Source organism: Pelophylax lessonae (genome assembly GCF_965119305.1).
Source record: "Pelophylax lessonae genome assembly, chromosome: 4".
Taxonomy (NCBI): domain Eukaryota; kingdom Metazoa; phylum Chordata; class Amphibia; order Anura; family Ranidae; genus Pelophylax; species Pelophylax lessonae.
In genome coordinates, this window is record NC_138771.1 from 584,836,181 (window position 1) to 584,859,246 (window position 23,066).

At 43.7% G+C, this 23,066-nt stretch overlaps 1 protein-coding gene across 2 annotated transcripts in view; it reads right to left on the reverse strand.

Moving 5' to 3' along the window:
* The window catches only part of COLGALT1 (collagen beta(1-O)galactosyltransferase 1), a 100,557-nt gene that overhangs the window by 59,767 nt on the left and 17,724 nt on the right, over positions 1 to 23,066 (reverse strand). Inside the window, exons 1-2 of one of the 2 annotated variants that reach the window (XM_082252728.1) lie at positions 17,974 to 17,983; positions 12,865 to 12,982 (exon numbers count right to left, since the gene is read on the reverse strand). In XM_082252728.1, coding sequence (XP_082108854.1) covers positions 12,865 to 12,924 — 60 coding nt within the window. In that variant the 5' untranslated portion in view covers positions 12,925 to 12,982; positions 17,974 to 17,983. Of the gene's footprint in view, positions 1 to 12,864; positions 12,983 to 17,973; positions 17,984 to 23,066 lie in introns of those variants that run through there. The other variant, XM_082252727.1, reaches the window with a different exon arrangement.

A 23,066-nucleotide genomic window follows, 5' to 3' on the forward strand; every position in this document is an offset into this window, starting at 1 on the left:
CTGATGAGAATATTTCCCCTTTGGAGTCCAGATAACGATATTAAGCCAGCATGTGGTACAGCTTGCCAACAACCATACAAGACTGAGTTTTTGGCGCTGAATCACATTTGGCTGCATCGTAACAAGTCAGAGTCTCACAAAGTCAGAATTTTCCAGCAAGCAAAGTACCAGATGTCTCTCTTGAAAATGGAACTGGAACAAAAAGCAAACAATGAGGGAAAATCTAGATGAAGGCCGTCTTGATTACTGTTTCTTCTTTCCTCCTGAAGTCATTGTAATGTCATTGAAACCAGAACTTCTATTAACAGGATCAGCTTTCAAAAACACTTGTAAGGCCTCTAGAGGCTGAATCCCAATCTGCAGCAACCATCCGTGAACAAAGCAAACACGCGGTGTCGGCACAACATTATCGGATACGGTTACCATATTATAAAGTCCGCAGAGCAGTCTACAAAAGATTTGGCTGAAGGAAAATATGTAATGTAAGCCAAAATGGGATCTTTGCTACTTTTGGAAACATAACGGAAAATTGAATACAAGCCTGGATTACCAGTAAACACCTACTACCAGCCTCTGGTCTAAAGCCAAACTCCGTAACTTGGAAAATATAACGCTCAGCTACAGTGCATCCGGAAAGTATTCACAGCGCTTCACTTTTTCAACATTTTGTTATGTTACAGCCTGATTCCAAAACTGATTAAATTCATTATTTTCCTCAAAATTCTACAAAAACCCAATAATGACTACATGAAAGAAACTTGTTTGAAAGCTTTGCAAATTTATAAAAAAAAAAAAAATCCCATGTACATAAGTATTCACAACCTTTGCCATGACACTCAAATTTGAGCTCAGGTGCATCCCGTTTCCACTGACCATCCTTGAGATGTTTCTACAACTTGATTGAAGTCCATCTGTGGTAAATTCAGCTGATAGGACATGTTTTGGAAAAGGCACACACCTGTCTATATAAGCACAGAGACAAGATTGTATCGAGGCACAGATCTGGGGAAGAGTACAAACAAATTTCTGCAACATTTAGTGCCGGTTCACACTGAAGCGGCACAACTTTGGGGGGGGCCACCTGTGAAGTCGCGTGCACCGCGACTTCGGCGCGACTTGCAGGGACTTTACATAATGGAAGTCTATGCAAGTCGCTCCGAGGCCGCTCCAAAGTAGTACAGGACCCTTTTTCTAAGTCGGAGCGACTTGTGTCGCTCCTATTAGAACGGGTCCTGTACTACTCAATAGACCGCGACATACCGCAACTTGTCAGGCTGACAAGTCGCCTGACAAGTCGCGGCAGTGTGAATGGGCTCTAAAGGTCCCAATGAGCACAGTGGCCTCCATCACCCGTAAATGGAAGAAGTTCGGAACAACTGGGACTCTTTCAAGAGTGGACCACCTGGCCAAACTGAGCGATCGGGGGAGAAGGGCCTTAGTCAGGGAGGTGACCAAGAACCCGATGGTCACTCTGACAGAGCGCCAGCATTTCTCTTTGGAGAGAGGAGAACCTTTCAGAAGAACAACCATCTCTTCAAGACTCCACCAATCGGGCCTGTATGGTAGAGTGGTCAGACGGAAGCCACTCCTCAATAAAAGGCACATGACAGCCAAGATAACAAAGGAGTGGCCATGGGACAACTCTGTGAATGTCCTAGAGCCCAGACTTGAACCTGAATAAACATCTCTGGAGAGGTCTGAAAATGGCTGCTCACAGAAGCTCTCAATTCAACCTGATGGAGATTGAGAGGTCCTGCAAAGAAGAATACAAGAAACTGCCCAAAAAAAAAAAAAAAAAAGTGTGCCACGCTTGTAGCATCATACTCAAAAAGACTTGAGGCTGTAATTGGTGGCAAATGTGCTTCAACAAAGTATTGAGCAAAGGCTGTGAATACTTATGTACATGGGATTTATTTTATTTTTTTTAATAAATTTGCTAAGATTGCAAACAAACTTCTTTCCCATTGTCATTATGGGGTATGGTTTGTAGAATTTTAAAGAAAATAATTAATGTAATCCAACTTGGAATAGGGTTTTAACATAACAATGTGGAAAAAGTGAAGCATTGTGAATACTTTCCGCAAGCACTGTATATTTAAAAGGGGGATTCAAATATCTAAAGCAGCCTCTCATCTCAACCTTTTTAACACAGAGGAAGAGGAACCATTAAAATAAATTTCTGGTCTCGGGGAACCCCTGCTAAAAATGTAAAATCTACAACTCATGACACCTTGTGACAGTCAGTGGGAAGAATGATCCTTACTGTTGTCATCGTTGGGAAGAATTACGATATGTTGTGACAAGGGATGCACCGATATATTAGCCGCTGAAAATTATCTGACGAAAATAGGGTTATCGGAGTTTTGCTGAGGAGAAGAAAGGAGGAGAAGAAGGTGCCGATAGTGGCTGCCGAAAATAAATTTTAATTTAAATTCATGATATTAAATTAAAAAGTCAAATGTAATTCAAATAGTATATTATATATATATATATATATATATATATATATATATATATATATATATATATATATATATATATATATATATATATATATATATATATATATATACACATACACACACACACATATATTACACACACACACACTGTCTATTTTGGTTATGGTTTTCGGCGCTAGTTGTGAGTTTTCTAGGATTTCATGGGAATTCATTGTTGTGCTGGCCATGTACGTGGGCATTGCTTTTGACCCTTCCTTAATAACAAGGTAAATGCCCACATAGCCAGTCACTCAACAGCTGTGGGCAGGTCGGCCTCTGGTGCTGTGGAGATTGGAGCAACTCAAAGAAAGAAGCATGACATGACATAAGAAGGTTCCTGCTTTATTCTGTACACTACTGGAGGAGGAAATGCGACCGGGACTCATTCGCACAAACGGGAAAAGCAGAAAAACGGTGGGAATAGGTGGCATGTTTTGGGGGAAGATTTGATGGGAAGAATGAACTGTAACAATGTGCTACCTTCTCTTTTTTTTTTAAAACTCTACATATTTTTAAAGACAGTCTTAGAGTTCAGCTTTAAATGTACTGCCAAGTTGGCTTTTATTGCAGAAGAGACTCTGCGCTATGCAGATTCCATTCTGGTCAGATAAACAAGAAAAATGAGGATACAAGAATGAGAAATTGAGCTTCAACCATAACAGAATCTGAAGCTGGTATCTGAAATCTAAATCTAGAGGGCACAGCCCACCTCAGCACCCCCCTAGATCTGGCAATGGGGCACTTACTTGGCTGGCGCTAGCTAGCAGGAGCCCTGCAAGTGCTACTGCAAACACGGCATCCCTTCAGTACATTCCTGGGCCCTGCTGGTCTGTGATGACCACTGCTGCAGGTGCTACTGCAAACACGGCATCCCTTCAGTACGTTCCTGGGCCCTGCTGGTCTGTGATGACCACTGCTGCAGGTGCTACTGCAAACACGGCATCCCTTCAGTACATTCCTGGGCCCTGCTGGTCTGTGATGACCACTGCTGCAGGTGCTACTGCAAACACGGCATCCCTTCAGTACGTTCCTGGGCCCTGCTGGTCTGTGATGACCACTGCTGCAGGTGCTATGCCAAACATGGCATCCCTTCAGTACATTCCTGGGCCCTGCTGGTCTGTGCTGACCACTGCTTCAGGTGATATGCCAAACACGGCATCCCTAGCATCTCTCCAGATGTGAACATTCATAGCCACAAGTTTACAATTTTGTGTAAGGCCCTCTTGGGCTACGGGTTGGATACTCCTGGTCTAAAATGTCTTTGTATGCTGCAGATTTAACAGTATCCTTTACTGAGATCAGTCATATGGAGGGGTGTTCTCATACTTTTGGTCATATAGTGTGATTGTATATACTGGAAACCTTTGATGTCAGTAAATGAGGTAAACCTCCAATGATTGGGTCCTTGAGATGATCACAGAACTATTCATAAACATTTAGGCTTCATGCACACAGGATGGTTTTTTTAACTCTCCTAGAAGCCAGCAGCAATTCTTGCAGAAAAAAATGCCTGATGCTTGTAAAAGTCTATAGCTTTTACAGGCGCCAAGTTCTTGGGGCTGAATTCATTTTATTGAATCATTTTGATTCATTGAATCGAAAAATGTATTATAGGTTTTTTCTGCCCTAACTCTGCTGCTCCTGGACACACTGGCAGTGGGTTTTTTTTCTTGCCTCTAAAATCTCCTGCCACTAAATACTGCTAAAAACATGGATGCATGGACACATAGGATAACATGGAGGGTCTGTTAAAGGCTGGGGAATAAAAAAATGCCAGAAGCCCCTAGAAGCAGCTAATAAAATGTCTAGTGTGTATGAGGCCTTAAAAAGGTTTAAACCTCCAAAAAAAAAAAAAAAAAAAAACACACCTGAAAGACAAAGGCATAATAAGCTAGTATGCATCACATACTAGCTCATTACGAAATACCTTAGAACGAAGCCCCACAGCGCCGCCCGCTCACTGCCGACATGTTCACCTGTCTTCCTTCCAGGTTTGGGTCTACCTGAATGGCCGGAGCCATGATGACGTCATTCTCGCGCATGCGAGTGGGAGCCACCGTTGTTAGGACAGGCGGCCGTTCTTTCAGAGCGCATGCGCCAGTGATGTCACTGGCTGCATGCAAAGTAAATATCTCCAAAGCGGTACATGTTTAGGAGATATTTACACTACCTATAGGTAAGCCTTAATATAGGCTTACCTATGGGTACAATTTACAGAGGAAGCTTTACTTCTTATTTAAGCCACGGCCTGGGTATTCCTACAGACCAAGCCAAGGCTTTGTGTAAAGCAATTGTGCTGCATATCATTGTGGTCAGCAGCCTCAGTGCCACTGCCACCATTCCTTCGCCTCGAACGAAAGGAGGAAAGTCAAAATACACTCTTGGACTGACTTTGCTCGTTTTGGGGAGCCAAAAGCAACAAATGTCTTTATGGCACTTTTTTGTCAGCCACAATCATATAAAAGTAACATACCAAGTTCAGAAATGTGCAGCAACCAGCTTTTCGTACTTTGACTGCTCTATGCTGATACAAGGTGAAAGGTTACTTAGTTAGAAGTACTTTGTATACTATGTAGTACGCATGTTTAGAGGTGCTTGACCAAAACCTGGCCATACATTAGCTAATATTTTGCAGACAAGAAATCACTCTGAACATAAAACCTCTGATTGTTTTTGCTGCATTTGTATTTCTACATATTCAGCAAAAACAAATATAGGACTCTTCAGAGCCGGTTCACACTACCGCGACCAGAAAGCCGCCCGTGACTTTGAAGAGACTTGTTTAGAGAGAGAGACTTGGAAGAGACTTGTTTAGAGAGAGAGACTTGGAAGAGACTTGTGCACTACTTTGAAGAGACAGGCGACTTTGTCTGTGGGGAATGCCTGGCTAATCTCTTTCTTCTTCCCGGGAAGTCTGATAACAAGTCGCTTCAATTAAGATAAGGAGGCAACTCCCATTGAAGTATATGGGACAGTCGGATCACAGGTCGCCTCAAAGTAGTACAGGACCCTTTTCTGAAGTCGGAGCGACTTCAGTAGTGCCAATTAAGACGGCACTGATTGATTAACATTGCTTTTGTTATGTCAAGCGACCTGGGGCAACACAAGTCGCCTCACAAGTCGTGCTAGTGTGCACTAGCTAGTGTCAGTCACAATGGCAAGAAAACATACATAGACTGTCAGTCAGGGTCCTACCTCCTAGCAATGGAAGGCACAGAATACAGCCTGTACACATGCCTAATATACTGACTAATAAACAGCCATTGCTCCCAACTGTCCCTCGAAAGCCGCAAGCTGTCACAGCCAGGTGCCCATAGTGAAGATGCCAACACTGGGGACCGAAGACAGCGGGTGAGACCGACTGGGGTAAGCTTACTGCTGGATCGTGGGACAGGTGAGTGGCTGTATTTTTAAAAGTCAGCAGCTACAACTTTTTTTTTAACCACAGGTGACTGGAACGCCTCTTTAACCACTTTACCACCGGAGGATTTTGCTGTCTTCCGTCCAGGCCACTTTTTGCGATTCGGCGGTGTGCGACTTCAACTGACAATTGCGCAGTCGTGCGACGCCATACCCAAACGAAATTTACGTCCTTTTTTTCCCACAAATAGAGCTTTCTTTTGGTGGTATTTGATCACCTGTGCGATTTTTACTTTTTGCGCTATAAACAAAAAAAGAGCGTTTATTTTGAAAAAAGAACAATATTTTTAAAATTTTTTTATATGAAATTCCCCCCAAAAAAGATGTAAAAACCAATTTTTTAAAAAATTTTTGGCCAATTTGTTTTCTGCTACCTATGTTTGGTAAAAAAAAAAAAAAAAAAAAAAAAAAAAAAAAAAAATCGCAATAAGCGTATTTTGATTGGTTTGCGCAAAAGTTATTGCGTTTACTAACAAAGGGAAAGATTTCTGTCATTTTTGGTGTTTTTTTTTTAAACGCGTAATGGCGACGATCTGCGATTTTTTTTGTGGGACTGCGACATTGCGGCAGACAGATCGGACCCTTGACTGACATTTTTGACACTTTTGGGGGTACCAGTGACATTTCTACAGTAATCAGTGCTATAAATATGCACTGTTACTGTAAAAATGACACTGGCAGGAAAGGGGTTAATTTTATTGGAGAGGGAGGGGTTAATGTATGCCTGGTGCTTACTGACGTGTAGGGGGGGGGGTGACTGAGTGAGTCATGGACAGATCGGATGTCCAGCTATGCTGAACAGTCCGATCTGTCACTCCCTGTCACTATGGAGATCCGTCCGCTTGTGTTTACACAGGCGGGCGGATCTCCAGACTCGATCCCCGGCGATCGGGGCAGAGCAGCGGCGATCGCCGCTGCTCCTCCCCTGGCCCGACTCCCGCTGTGAATGAAAACAGCGGGAGCGAGCCTCCGGCGGCGCGCAAGCGCCGCCCAGAAGGGGGAGTGTCTGACGACGTTAATACTACGTCGTCAGACGATAACGAACCACTCTGCCGCAGTAGTATTACCGCGAGCAGACGTAAAGTGGTTAAAGACTAAGCCTTTTTTCTGACATTTGTTGCTTAAAAATTAAAATCAGTATTTTATTTTGCTGGAAAACTACTTAGAACCCCCAAACACACACACACACACACACACACACACATTTTATATATATATATATATATATATATATATACATACACACACACATACATATACACACACACACACACACACACACACATATACATAATACCCACATACTTTTTTTTTGGAGAGACCCTAGAGAATAAAATGGCAGTCGTTGCAATATTTTATGTCGCACTGTATTTGCGCAGCGGTCTTTTAAATGCAATTTTTGGGGAAAAAAATACACTTTGTGAAAAAAGCTAAACAGTAAAGTTAGCCCAACTTATGTATAATGTGAAAGAGGATGTTACCCTGAGAATCGTGATCTTTATTCTAAGCAAAAAAAAAAAAAAAAAATAGGGATTCCCATTTTATTCAGAATCGTGCATTTTTTTTTGTATAATTCTCCTTAAAGGGGGTGTGGCAGGGGGTGTGTCCTATGCCTACATACTTTTTCTAATAGATGTCCCTCATTCCCATCTCAGAAAGTTGGGAGGTATGAAACAGACGTCATCCTTTTCTTACATTCATCATAAAACTGAATACCAGTCTGCCATTGTAGGAATCGGAAATGGTCTCATCTAGAATATTTGTTTTTATTATTTATTATTTATATAGCGCCGACAGTTTATGCAGCACTTTACTATTTGAGGGTAGACAGTACAACTACAATACACTTTAATATATTAGGAATCAGAGGGCTTATATAGAATTAGTTCCCAGGTAATAACCACGCAGCAGCGCTAAACAGGATGGAAATTGTGAGTCAGATAATGGCAGACTATCAGAACGGTATTTAGTGCAATGACAGATTCTGGTAGAGTGAATTAACGTATATTTTGGTAACCCACACATTACCACAACCCAATGACAATCTCAGCGGCACTTCAGCCGCCAGGAGAACAGTGCCTACACATGGTCTTTCTGGGGGGATCCTAAGGTGGTCTTAGGGCATTAGGCTACACTCACAAGAATAATAAGCAAACCGCAATTTTCAACAGCAAGAATCTACGGATTACTGCAGCTAGAACAAGTGTGTGCGAATAGCTGCAGCCTCTCAGGCCATACAAAAATGACGACGGGCTGGTGGCAGCCGCAGCTATTCATGACTGAGCGCACATCCAGCAATTATCTGCAGTGATCATGGCTGGACACATTGGGAGGGGTTTCCTAAAGCTGGTACACAGAAGCGTTGCATAGTAACCAATCGGCTTCCAGGTTTGATAGTCAAAGCTGAATTGAACAAGCTGAAGTTAGAAGCTGATTGGCTACTATGCACAGCAGCACCAGACTCTGTGTTCCAGTTTTAGTAAATCTCCCCCACTTTATCACAATCACTGCAGGTAATCACTGGTTGTCTGAACAGTCACAAATAGCTGCCACCGTCATCACCCCGTCATTGCTTTGTATGGGCTGAGCGGCCGCAGCTATTCGCACACACTTGCCATGCGACTGTAGCCTTGGAGAAAATTTCTGCATAGATTTTTGGACCGTCTCTGAAATTCCAGTCAGATGAGTGTGACCATATACATTGCAATATGAATCTCCCAGAGGACCCTTCTAAGATGCTCAAACCCCAACTGGTTTCAGTTAAACAGTCCAAATCATATGAGTAAATCACTTCTTGGACCAGCAGCTAAAAATAACGTGAAAGCGGCTGTGACAGAGCAGTATCCATTGAGATTAATGTAGACAGTCATTCCCGCCCAGAAGCTCCCTTCAGATACATCTAGATATGCAAACCAATGAACGGTGGGGTTGATTTACTAATACTAGAGAATGCAATATCTGGTGCAGCTCTGCATAGAAACCAATCAGCTTCCAAGTTTATTTTTGTCAAAGCCTAATCGAACAAGCCGAAGTTGATGCAGAGCTGCACCAGATATTGCATTCTCTAGTATTAGTAAATCAACCCCTGTGTGCCTGGCCCCTACAGAGGACCATAGACCACACTGAGAAGCTCACATGTCATTGGGCTTATTCTACCAGGCACAGCACACCTAGCAATTGCATGAAAAGCGAATCTTCCAAGGATCTGACACAACAAAGTACACTCAAATTTATGGGCTAGCCTGGGGCAAAATCATTGAGGTGGCTTTTTGTTTTCAATGATTTAGAGAAGAGATGAAACTACCCCGTTATTAGTGTGGACTATATTTTATATGACATTCCTCACAACGTGTTCATAAAACCTTAGTTCCATTTACCGCAGTCATGATCCCGTACTTTTCAGTGACCACCTGTAGCTCATGGCCAACTAATTTATGGCTATAAACCACAAGTGGTCAGGTGGACAAATCCTGGTAGCCAGGTACATATTGTTGAGTCTTCCAGTTGAACGTGTCTTTAAGACTTTTAAAGGAGACTCTGTCACTGATGGAAAGGGGCAGCAAACTGCTGCTGGTAAGAAGTGGAGGCACCTGGGAGTAAACCTCTTTAGCAGCATTCCAAACCTTCCTGTCCTGGCAGAAAGCCAGGTTGCTCTCAAAAGCAAAGCTCTTGACAGTTCCAATTCAAGTGGCACCTCACTATGAATGACAGGTTTACTAGCCAAAACAAAAGTGCAAGAGGCAGAAAAACTGTAGCTTTAAAGTGGAATGCCAGCTTCCAGTCCCCCCCCCCTCTTTCTAATACCTATGTTAACCAACTAGTGTAAAAGATGTAAATACTTAAACTATTTTTCAGTCTGCTCATGAGATCTACCCCGTGTCAGCCAGTGACAACTGCAGATGGGTCATTGAAATCTATGGATGATGTCATGTTCCAGGCATTATTAGCCATTGCTGGAGTGCGCTCTTCCCTCGCCTGCAGCCGCCACTGTCTGACACATGCGGGATCACATGAGCGGCCCGAAAATAGGCAAGTATATACGTCATTCTTACACAGGTTAGATGGAAGAGGCGTTCGGAGGGGGAAGAGGACAGGTTTTTTTGCAATTTCTTTAGTTATCCAAAAGGTCACAATACAAACAGATGTACAAAACATTTTTTGAACATGTACAGGGTGCAATCACATTATCCAGGCGACTATGGGCTTGTAAGATCTAAGGCACTTAGACATCTGGTATAGTGGCATGGCATATCACATTTTTCGATAGATGGTAACATAAGCTAGAGATTAACTGAAATTTCAGCGGCCGAAAGATATCTGAAGATTATGGTGTTATCAGCATTTTGCTGAGAAGAGAAAAAGGTGTCGATAATGGCATCAAAAGTGCACGCGACTTTGATGTGACATTACCACAATTTAACTATGCTTATGGTGTGTTTTTCATAGATCGCGTGACTCAAAAACCACATCAAATATGTAACCCAGGTGCGTTATTGATGCATTCTTGCTGCGTTTTCAATGCATTTCAACAAAGGGGAGCGCTATTGATGCAGTTTTTTTTAACTGATCAAAAATGCAGCAAGCAGGATTTCTTACACCACAACGGAAGCGCAATGGACCAGTGTGAAGACATACATTTTTCTTGCGTTAAAGGTGTCAATAATGGCCGACAGATTAATAATAATTTAAAGTAATGATATTCATCAAAAAGTTGAACATAATACAATACGGGTCCAGAGGATCACTCAAGTTGCGTGAACACATTGAGCTAGGAGTCAATGTAGACAAAATATTGCCAGGGTCTCCAAGCTGACTGGAAGGTCTCCTGTGTTGCACAACAAGGTAGCTGTAAGGTCCTCCATTTCCCTAATGTCATTCACCTTGGTGAACCAGAGAGACTTTGTTTGCAGTCGCGTTTCCTTCCACCTCCGGGATACAGACCTTCATTGTATTCAGTAATTGAATGGTCCAGGTGGACTTATTTTTCTAGTGGGTCTCTCCGACAAGTGCAACAGGCATGCTGCTGGATTGTCACGTAAATCTACAGACTTGAACTGTTTAGTTATGCTTATCACTTCCTGCCAAAGAGGTTTTATTTTCGACAAGCACTTAGGGTTTGGGAAAAGGCTTGGTGGAGAGCGCTAGGGACCCTGTACCACCCTGTGATAATCTTGTAGCTCGTCTCCGGCAGCCTGGTAGCGATTGAGGACTTTTGGGCAAAGTGGAGGATCTTCTTTTGCGGGACTGAAAGATGGGTACCCAGGTCCAAAACCATTTCAGGAGGAAAGATGGGATATAGTCAGGTTCTAAACGGACTAGAGCATAGTAGGTGATGGAGATACAGTGGTGGATCATTTCTTCCTTGTGCCAGGTTTTCTCAAGCTCTGTGAGAAGGCATGTAATGCATTTCTGCTTTGTAAGTGTGTGAAGGAAGTGGCACAGCTCTCCGGCAGCCTGGTAGCGATTGAGGACTTTTGGGCAAAGTGGAGGATCTTCTTTTGCGGGACTGAAAGTTGGGTACCCAGGTCCAAAACCATTTCAGGAGGAAAGATGGGATATAGTCAGGTTCTAAACGGACTAGAGCATAGTAGGTGATGGAGATACAGTGGTGGATCATTTCTTCCTTGTGCCATGTTTTCTCAAGCTCTGTGAGAAGGCATGTAATGCATTTCTGCTTTGTAAGTGTGTGAAGGAAGTGGCACAGCTTGAAGCTTCTCCAGAAGTCCAAGAGGGATTCCACTAATTGGGTTACATCGGTTGAGAGAAGGCAGTCATCTCACTTCAGGAAATCCGTCAGGTGGGAATACCCACTAGTCAAGTGTTCTCCAAACTGTGGCCCGAGGGCCCAAATGTGGCCCTTTGCTGGCCTTTGGGGCACAATTCCTTCCACTGACACCAATGATGTGGCACTATTCCTCACACTGATGCCAGGGTATTATCTAACACCACTAGTGACAGTCCGGCCCTCCTAAAGTCTGAAGGATAGTTAACTGGCCCTTTGTTTAGAAAGTTTGAAGACCCCTGTACTAGACAGAAGGCATTGAAAAGGTTTATTATGTAGACCTGGGGTGAACTTGGGGTTTGCCGAGAATGGGCACGAAGGGCGATGGGAGGGGTGAAACTTGGGTGCAGCAGAAGTTTTCTATGGAAATGTGGGGACAGGTTTAAAGTCAGTTTTTTTTTTTTATTAAAATACCAAACATGGTATACTCACCTGCTCAGTGTAGTGGTATTGCACAGAGCGGCCCCCGATCCTTGTCTCCTCAGGTCCCATGGTAGCATTCTCGGCTCCTACTCTTCTTAGTGTCCCCATAGCAAGCGGTTTGCTATAGGGGCACACGGTGACCGCTCGCTCCCGAACTGTGTGTCTATGGAGCCCCGCCCCCACTTCCTCCTCACTGCATTTGATTGACAGCAGCAGGAGCCAATGGCTCGAGTCCTGTGTGAAGAAGGAGAGGGGAGAGGAGATGCAGCCTGCGCATTGCTGGATCTTTTCTTCTCTTTTCCCCTTCACACAGGAAGGGGGGGGCGGAATTGAAAATGCTTACCTGAATGCAAGAAATGCATTCAGGTAAAAAACTTTTTTAGCTTTAGCATCACTTTAAGGCTAGTTAGGTGTAAACTGAAATTCCACTTTAAGGAAGTGCCAAAACTCTGTCTCTCAGAACTGCCAAGATTTGGTCTTGACAAAAAAAAAAAAAAAAAAAAAAAAAGCTGCTGCAGATATGTACACCTCATGGCCCTGCCACCACTACCCCCACCCAACTTAAGTCTTCTTAAATTTCCCGATAAGTCTTCTTAAACTGCACTAACTTCCTCATGAACTTTACAGCAATATAAACAGGCCATTGCACACGCCACTTCCAAAAACCAAGCTCCTAGTTCCTCTCCAGAGACCGGCACAAAGCCCAGGAAGCCTCTTGTATGAGTGACTGTCACATACCATGATGTAGTCGGCCCACATTTCCCGCGCTGAGTTCAGAGCCGCTTGGCGAAGTTTCATGACATATTCATAGCGGGCGTGAGACCAGTGCTTGGGGCCTTCTTCGTCCTGAAACCACCTGAAAAGACAAAATGGTGGAGTCGTCAGATCCATCACAGGAGATACACTATGACCTACATGGAGGAGAAGCATAGCAGTGCAAGGGTTAATATTTAGGAAATTGCTGAACAAAGGCATTTCCTAAGACAAGAGGACATGTGTTGTGTCACACTGAATACATGCTATGTGTGCATGGTAAAAGAGGAACAAAACCCAAGGGATTATGGAGAACTCGATGCTCCTTCGTATTTGGAGGGGATTTCTCATGAACAGCTGAATCCTGTGTTTGCTTAGGAGAGAGTTTGGCCAGGACAGCTGCATGTGGATTATCTACAAAGCTTTGATGGAAAGACAAAAGAAAGACATTGCATTACTGTAATAGGCTGGCAAATTGCATGTACATATAAAAAAAAAAAAATTAAAAAAACCTCTCCGGGCTGTCTAGTTTTTATTTCGGACCAAGCACAAGGATGGAGACAGCAAAGGCAGAAATAAAGCTGATCGCCAGGTACAAAGAGCTAGAAAGAATACAAATCCACTTTGTGTGCACCAAATGCAGTTGCACACCCAGATATCCCCTTGTAAAAGCAACAGTGACATCATCATTGTGCCCGTACATAGCCTAGAAAACATGGAGACTGACAATGATGTGTCTGGGAATAGTTTTATAACTTTGACACCTATGGCTTCAGACCGGAGGAGGAAGGAGTTCAATTAAAGCTTAGAAGCCCTTTCATGTTTTTATGGTCATTTGGCATTGTATTGCTGTTTGACTTTTTTCACCAGGACTGAAAGTGAAGGAAAATCTAAAATCTTAAAATTGTCACCAGAAGGGGAAACCCTCCAGTGAGGACAGGTTCTTGTGACAACCGTCTAAAAGGGATTTCTCTCACTTGGGAAAATCTTGGTGGGCATTCAAAACAACAAGTTATGGGAAACCTCTCCAAAGCAGGACAACCCAACAGGGGTTATAACTAGGGGGGTCGACCGATATCGGCAAAGTCAATATATCGAGGGCCGATCTGCACTTTCCCCGATATATCGGAATCGGCCCCTGAGGTTACTGATATTTCGGGAAGTGCTGTACCAGAGTGATGCCTGCAGCTAGAGGCATCACCCCGGTACCGGCGTCCATAGCCGACAGTCAGCTGTCTTGTAATGACAACTGATATGGCTGAGAAGCCGCTCTGCTGTCATTACAAGGAGCGGGAGGGGACGTCCCCCTCCCTCCCGTGGCTTGCCCGGGTCTCCCGTCCCACTGGGAGACCCGGGCATCCTACCTGCACGACCGCCAAAGAGAAGACCGATCAAAGCTGCATTCGGTTCTGATCAGGTCTCCATGTAAAGACCCAGAAGTAATGTCACGACATCACTTCCGGGTATTCGGCACCAAATTCAAAAAAATGACAGCATTCAAAACAGCCAAACTTGGCTGTTTTGAATGCTTTTAAGTGCAGAGGAGGGGCTTGGGAGTCTTTTAGACCCCCAGATCCCTCCACAACAGTACCTGTCAAGTGTAAAAATAAAAAAATGTTTTAAATGTACAAAAATATCAGCCAATACCGATATTCAATGGCCAAAATATCGGTATCGTCAACGAAAATCCGATATCGGTCGATCACTAGTTATAACCCATTCCTTCTCCTTACAAAAAGAAAATTTCTGGCTTTAGATAACTCTTAAAACATAGAAAGTAGAAATATAGAGAGATGGCACAAGAGAAAAAAAGAAAATAAAAAGAAGAAGAAAGGAGGGGGGGGTATAGATCTCTGTTTTTCCCCTAGCATGTTTGAATCTGCTTTCCGCTGACTGACTCACTACCTCTTCTGGAATTCTACTCAAAGAATTCCCTACTCTTAGTAAAATAATACTTTCGAAGAGTAGTTTTGAAGTTTCCTCCTGCTAGTTTGAGGTCATGTCCCCGTGTTATGATTTGGGCTTTAATAGTCAAGAACACGGGGATATGACCGCAAACTAACCAGAGGCAACCTAAAAAACTAATCTAAAAAGTATTATTTTACTGACAAGAGTAGTTGATGCTTGGAATAGACGTCCAGCAAAGGTAGTGAATCAGTAAACGGTAAGTTTATTCAAACATAGATAAAAAAAGAAATCAAACAAAAATGGGGCAGACACAATGGACCACTTCCAATCTGCATACCTGTTCCTAGTCATTCATTCAGCAAATATTAAAGACAATGGCTCAGCATTACTGTCACTGAACTAGCATTTTCAGAAGGATAAGAGTAATGACAGGCTATAGATTTCTTCATTACCATTGTATTGCAAAAATAAAACCGCAAAGAGTTGAATGATTATTTCTTGAGTACCTTTTATATATGGCACACCCAGGTGGCCAGTGAATATAGATAACTCACTGTCACTAGACAGCTCAGATTACAGTTATATGTACAGAGCCAACTGAAGTGGCTCTGTACCTTGTGACCACTGTGAACCAGTCACAGCCTGTTCACAGCTCAGTTTACATTTACTGTGGGACCACTGACAGGCACGTTTGACGTTTTTAATAGTCTATTTCTGTACATGGACCTCAACTCCGAGTTAGAGCAAACTTCAAACAAAATTTGTCTGTATTCTAGTGACCTGCTGACCTGAGGAGATTCTCTTTCTGGACAGGGCATGATGGTAAATCTGCAGATACACAGTCTGCAACAACACACTTTTTCAACAAAATAAGGAAGGATTAGGAGATCTGGCATGTTGTTATTAGTATCTAGTATGTTTGTTAAAGTGATAAAAACACTTGACAAAAGAATTTACTTTTTAAAAATAAAAAAAAGTGTTTTAGGCTTTAGTGCCCGTTCACATACGAGCGACGCTACTTCGCACCGCGACCTCCGAGGTCGCGGTGCGAGCAGCGCGCCGCGACCTCGGAGCGGCCGCCACGGACTTCATAACATTGAAGTCTATGGCGGTCGCCTCCGGGTCGCCCCAAAGAAGCTCTGGACCCTTTTTCTAAGTCGGAGCGACTTGTGTCGCTCCTATTAGAACGGGTCCGCAGCTTCCCTATGGGAGGCGACCAGGTCGCCTCACAGGTCGCCTCAGTGTGAACCGGGACTTAAGGTGGGAGGTAAAACTTTCCTAATCAAAGCAGTGCAAATAGCATGGCGGAATGTGCAGTAGCCAGTGGCAATCCAGATTCTTAAAGTGGAACTAAAGGCAAAACTTTTTTTCTAAATTTTGGAGGTTTATAACCCCTGTTAGGTTGTTTTCCGCCATCGGTGTCCTATTGGGGAGATTTTCCTTCACTTCCTGTCCCAAAGCCAAAAACAGGAAGTGAGAAAATCCCTGCAAATTAAGGGAATTCCTTGGGGACCCCCAGGTCACCAGAACTAGAATCCCTATTGAAAGATTTCCCCTCTATGACTTTCCAGGACAAATAGAGGGGACGAATCTCCCTAAAGGGGGCACAGACAGCAATAAGAACCTGACAGGTATTCTAATCCAAAACTAAAAATAGAAGTCTTGCTTTCCATTATACTTTAAAGGGTAAAGGTTGTAAGTTCCTGATTAGGAAACCATGGAATGTTTTCAGATCTGCATGACAGAGTCAGGTAAAAAGCAGAAGCAAAATTACCTACTGTGATAATAAGGGGGTAACATGAGAAGTTTCTGTTGACTTTTATTGCAAAAACATTATAAGTTAGCAGACCCTAGTGCCTTTCTTTATCCTATAATGTGTGATTTAATAAAAACATTTTTAAATGATAAAAGCTTTTCGACCAACGTGGGGCTCGAACCCACGACCCTGAGATTAAGAGTCTCATGCTCTACCGACTGAGCTAGCCGGGCAGATATAAACCATCTGTCTACATGGCTAAAAATGGAAGGTTCCTTCAGGGTGCAAGGAGAAGCTCTACTGACAAAAGTCTCTTCTGGTACCTGGGGTGCTCCTGGAGTGTCCCTTATGAATGGCGATGGTTTTCACGTCTGAACACAGCAATACTGGCTATGTAAGTCCCAATACACATGGTACATATAGCACTTCTTGCCTATGGGTTTATTATTGTATTTTATTCTTTATACTCTTTTTATGAGCCTTCGTTATACTTTTTGATCATCTGTCACAGTGTGAATTTTCTTTTGGATAAGATTGGTCTTGTGGAGAGGACTGCTGAAGTCCTTTATGCGGGATCTTTAGGATTTAGGCCCCTTTCACATTTGTGCGACGTCGCATGACAAGTCATACCCCATGATTTCCAATAAGTACCATTCATATCTGTGCAACTTCAAAGTAGTCCCTGCACTACTTTGGTCCGACTTTGATGTGACTTGAGGTCCATAGACTACAAGATTACACAGGCATTGCTTCAAGTCCAGTCCAGGTCACACAAGTGTGAAAGGGGCCTAAAATTGTATAAGGCTACATTCACACCTGAGCGTAGCGTTTTCGCGTGTTTTTTTACCGCAATTTTACTGCGATTTACAGGCGTTTTTACAGGCGTTTTTTGTGCAGGCGTTTTTAGATTGAATAGAAACCAATGGAAAACGCCTGTAATCTGCCCAAAAAGAGGCTCATGTACTTTTTTGAGCGTTGGGCGTTTTGCTTACAGCGTCAAAACGCTCAGATGTGAACAGGGGCCATTGAAATGAATAGGATTTGTCTTGTTGGGCGTTTTGAGAGCTGATCCTAGAGCAGAAAAACTCCCCAAAAACGCCCCCAAACGCCTACATGTGAACGGAGCCTAATATACCAGAGACTGCAGACCCAGGTAGTGGTTGGGAAGCCGTGATTTTTTTTTTCTTTGGTCGATGTTAGTTCTTAAATAACCTTGTATTTTATTAACTTGTCATTTAACAAAATATTTGATAAAAACACACTCGCCCAACGTGGGGCTCGAACCCACGACCCTGAGATTAAGAGTCTCATGCTCTACCGACTGAGCTAGCCGGGCAGATGCAGGCCATTTGTCTACAGGTCTAAAACTGGAAGGTTCCTTCACGATGCAAGGAGAAGCTCTACTGACAAAAAAGAGTCTCTTCTGGTACCTGGGGTGCTCCTGGGCCCCTTTTGAATGGCGATGGTTTTCACGTCTGAACACAGCAATACTGGCTATGCAAGTCCCAATACACATGGTACATATAGCACTTTTTGCCTATGGGTTTATTATTGTATTTTATTCTTTATACTCTTTTTATGAGCCTTAGTTATACTTTTTGATCATTTGTCACAGTGTGAATTTTCTTTTGGATAAGATTTGTTTTGGGGAGAGGACTGCTGAAGTCCTTTATGCGGGATCTTTAGGATTTAGACCCCTTTCACACTTGTGCGACGTCGCATGATAAGTCGTACCCCATGATTTTCGATAAGTACCGTTCATATCTGTGCAACTTCAAAAGTAGTCCCTGCACTACTTTGGTCTGACTTTGATGTGACTTGAGCTCCATAGACTACAAGATTACACAGGCATTGCTTTAAGTCCAGTCCAGTCCAGGTGGCACAAGTGTGAAAGGGGCCTAAAGCTGTGTATTATACCAGAGACTGCAGACCCAGGTAGTGGTTGGGAGGCCCTTATTTTGTTTCTTTGGTCAGATGTTAGTTCTTAAATAACCTTGTATTTTATTAATGTGTCATTTAACAAAATAATTGATAAAAACACACTCGCCCAACGTGGGGCTCGAACCCACGACCCTGAGATTAAGAGTCTCATGCTCTACCGACTGAGCTAGCCGGGCAGATAGGAGGCTCCTTTCACACAGCAGTCTGTGAAACGGACTCCGCTTTTCTCAGCGGGGGAATGAAGCCGCCGATTCCCCGCTGAGCAGGAGGATGACAGCTGTGTCTCCACGCTGTGTGCGGAGACACAGCTGTCAGTTCCCCATGCATCTCTATGGGGGAAATCGGATGGGAACGGACCGCCAGTCCGTTCTCATCCGATCCTATCCGATCTGCTGGACGGATGGAAAATAGGGTTTCCATCTGTCCAGATTTGAAGGATTGGATCGGATGTCAGCGGACATGTCTCCGCTGACATCCGACCCCCCATAGAGATGCATGGGGGGACCGTTCAGATCCGCCAAAAAAACGGACAGGCGGATCCGAACGGTCCGCCTGTGTGAAAGGGGCCTAAGCCTTCGGTCAACATATCTAAAAATGGAAGGTTCCTTCAGGGTGCAAGGAGGAGCTCTACTGACAAAAGTCTCTTCTGGTACCTGGGGTGCTCCTGGAGCGTCCCTTATGAATAGCGATGGTTTTCACGTCTGAACACAGCAATACTGGCTATGCAAGTCCCAATACACATGGTACATATAGCACTTCTTTCCTATGGGTTTACTATGGTATTTTATTCTGTATACTTTGTAATAAGCAATCTTTTTATGAGCCTCAGTTCTACATTTTGATCATCTGTCACAGTGTGAATTTTCTTTTGGATAAGATTTGTTTTGGGGAGAGGACTGCTGCAGTCCTTTATGCGGAATCTTTAGGATTTAGGCCCCTTTCACACTTGTGCGACGTTGCATGACAAGTCATACCCCATGATTTTCAATGAGTATCATTTATATCTGTGCAACTTCAAAGCAGTCCCTGCACTACTTTGGTCCGACTTTGATGTGACTTGAGGTCCATAGACTACAAGATTACACAGGCATTGCTTCAAGTCCAGTCCAGGTCACACAAGTGTGAAAGGGGCCTAACATTGTATAATATACCAGAGACAGCAGACCCAGGTAGTGGTTGGGAGGCCCTGATTTTTTTTTCTTTGGTCACATGTTAGTTCTTAACCACTTTACCACCGGAGGATTTTGCCGTCTTCCGTCCAGGCCACTTTTTGCGATTCGGCACTGTGCGAATTTAACTGACAATTGCGCGGTCGTGCGACGCTGTACCCAAACGAAATTTACGTCCTTTTTTTCCCACAAACAGAGCTTTCTTTTGGTGGTATTTGATCACCTGTGCGATTTTTACTTTTTGCGCTATAAACAAAAAAAGAGCGTTTATTTTGAAAATATAACAATATTTTTCACATTTTTTTTATATGAAATTCCCCCCAAAAAAAAAATGTAAAAATCAATTTTTTTTTTAATTTTTGGCCAATTTGTTTTCTGCTACCTATGTTTGGTAAAAAAAAAAATCACAATAAGCGTATTTTGATTGGTTTGCGCAAAAGTTATTGCGTTTACTAACTAAGGGAAAGATTTTTGTCATTTTTGGTGTATTTTTTTTAACGCGTAATGGCGGTGATCTGCGATTTTTTTTGCGGGACTGCGACATTGCGGCGGACAGATCGGACCCTTGACTGACATTTTTGACACTTTTGGGGGTACCAGTGACATTACTACAATAATCAGTGCTATAACTATGCACTGTTACTGTAAAAATGACACTGGCAGGGAAGGGGTTAATTTTATTGGAGAGGGAGGGGTTAATGTATGCCTGGTGCTTACTGACGTGTGGGGGGGGGGGGAGGTGACTGAGTGACAGAAGGACAGATCGGATGTCCAGCTATGCTGAACACTCCGATCTGTCAGTCCCTGTCACTATGGAGATCCGCCCGCTCTGTTTACACAGGCGGGCGGATCTCCTCACTCGATTCCCCGACGATCGGGGCAGAGCAGCGGCGATCGCCGCTGCTCCTCCCCTGGCCCGACTCCCGCTGTGACTGAACACAGCGGGAGCGAGCCTCTGGCGGCGCGCGAGCGCCGCCCACAAGGGGCAGAGTCCAGCAACGTAGGTCTACGTTGCTGGACGTGATCGTGCCACATTGCCACAGTAGCAGCAATGTGAGCAGGGTTCAAGTGGTTAAATAACCTTGTATTTTATTAACTTGTCATTTAACAACATATTTAATAAAAAAACACACTCGCCCAACGTGGGGCTCGAACCCACGACCCTGAGATTAAGAGTCTCATGCTCTACCGACTGAGCTAGCCGGGCAGATGCCATGTCCAAAAATGGAAGGCTCCTTCAGGGTGCAAGGAGAAGAGGCTTACAAAAGAGGCTCTTCTGGTTCCTGGGCCCCTTATGAATGGCAATGGTTTTCACGTCTGAACACAGCAATACTGGCTATGTAAGTCCCAATACACATGGTACATATAGCACTTCTTTCCTATGGGTTTACTATGGTACAGTCGGTCCCCGGGTTACAAACAAGATAGAAACTGTAGGTTTGTTCTTAAGTCGGAACAGGCACATTTTTTAGGTGTAGCCCCAGCCAAAATAATAGTTTTTACGTTTTTTGGATAGCATAGGGAAGAGTTACCACCCCTGTACCATTTGTTTTGCTGTCTGTGCCCCTGTTCAGAAGATTTCACCTCACTTTCTGTCCCTATGACAACTGGAATTTGAAAATTTTGGGTTGTTGTGGAATCAAGGATTGGTAATAATTTATAAAGCTTCAGTGGAGACACTTTTCCCCCCCATGAGAACTCTTACAGGAGTGAATTTCCCTTCCTAGGGGGAGATTTCTCCTCACTTCCTGTTGTCTCCCTCTGTTTGTAAGTCGGATGTTTGTAACCCGGGGACCGCCTGTATTTTATTCTGTATACTTTGTAATAAGCAATTTTTTTTAATGAGCCTTAGTTATACTTTTTGATCATTTGTCACAGTGTGAATTTTCTTTTGGATAAGATTTGTTTTGGGGAGAGGACTGCTGAAGTCCTTTATGCGGGATCTTTAAGATTTAGGCCCCTTTCACATTTGTGCGACTTGTCCTGCGACTACAAAGTCACATGACAAGTCATACCCCATAATTTCCAATGAGTACCGTTCATATCTGTTGATGTGACTTGAGGTCCATAGACTACAAAATTACACAGGCATTGCTTCAAGTCCAGTCCAGTCCAGGTCAAACAAGTGTGAATGGGGCCTAAAATTGTATAATATACCAGAGACTGCAGACCCAGGTAGTGGTTGGGAAGCCGTGATTTTTTTTTTCCTTTGGTCGATGTTAGTTCTTATATAACCTTGTATTTTATTAACTTGTCATTTAACAAAATATTTGATAAAAACACACTCGCCCAACGTGGGGCTCGAACCCACGACCCTGAGATTAAGAGTCTCATGCTCTACCGACTGAGCTAGCCGGGCAGATGAAGGCCATTTGTCTACAGGTCTAAAAATGGAAGATTCCTTCAGGGTGCAAGGAGAAGTTCTACTGACAAAAGAGTCTCTTCTGGTACCTGGGGTGCTCCTGGGACCTCTGTTTTGAATGGCGATGGTTTTCACGTCTGAACACAGCAATACTGGCTATGCAAGTCCCAATACACATGGTACATATAGCACTTCTTTTATATGGGTTTACTATTGTATTTTATTCTTTATACTTTGTAATAAGCAATCTTTTTATGAGCCTTAGTTCTACTTTTTGATAATTTGTCACAGTGTGAATTTTCTTTTGGATAAGATTCGTTTTGGGGAGAGGACTGCTGAAGTCTGTGGGATCTTTAGGATTTAGGCCCCTTTCACACTTGTGCGACTTGGGACTGCAAAGTCGCATGACAAGTCGTACCCCAGTACCCCTGTTACTGTAATAATGACACTGGCATGGAAGGGGTTAACCCTATGGGTGATCAATGGGTTAAATGTGAGCCTAGGGGAGTGATTCTAACTGTGGGGGGGGCGTGGCTTGTGAAATGACCATAGAGACATGTGATCCTATATAGAAGGATCCCATGAGCTCTGATCATTTCAGGGAGAAAAAAGGTCGGCTGTGTCTACAACAGCTGCCCGTCCTTCTCTGAGCAGGGAACGATTGTGGGTGTCAGACAGCAATCAGAGCCACCTGACACATGCATCGGCTTCCCCGCTGCCAAGTGGGGGCGGGAACGCGCCGCCAGCAAACGCGCTGGCCCCCTAGCTTCCCTTTGCGCAGGAGAGCCAATCGGCGGGTGGTCAGGAAGTGGTTAACTTGTCATTCAACAACATATTTGATAAAAAAACACACTCGCCCAACGTGGGGCTCGAACCCACGACCCTGAGATTAAGAGTCTCATGCTCTACCGACTGAGCTAGCCGGGCTGATGCAGGCCTTTGTCTACATGGGTGCAAGGACACGCTCTACTGACAAAAGAGGCTCTTCTGGTACCTGGGGTGCTCCTGGGACCTCTGTTATGAATAGCGATGGTTTTCATGTCTGAACACA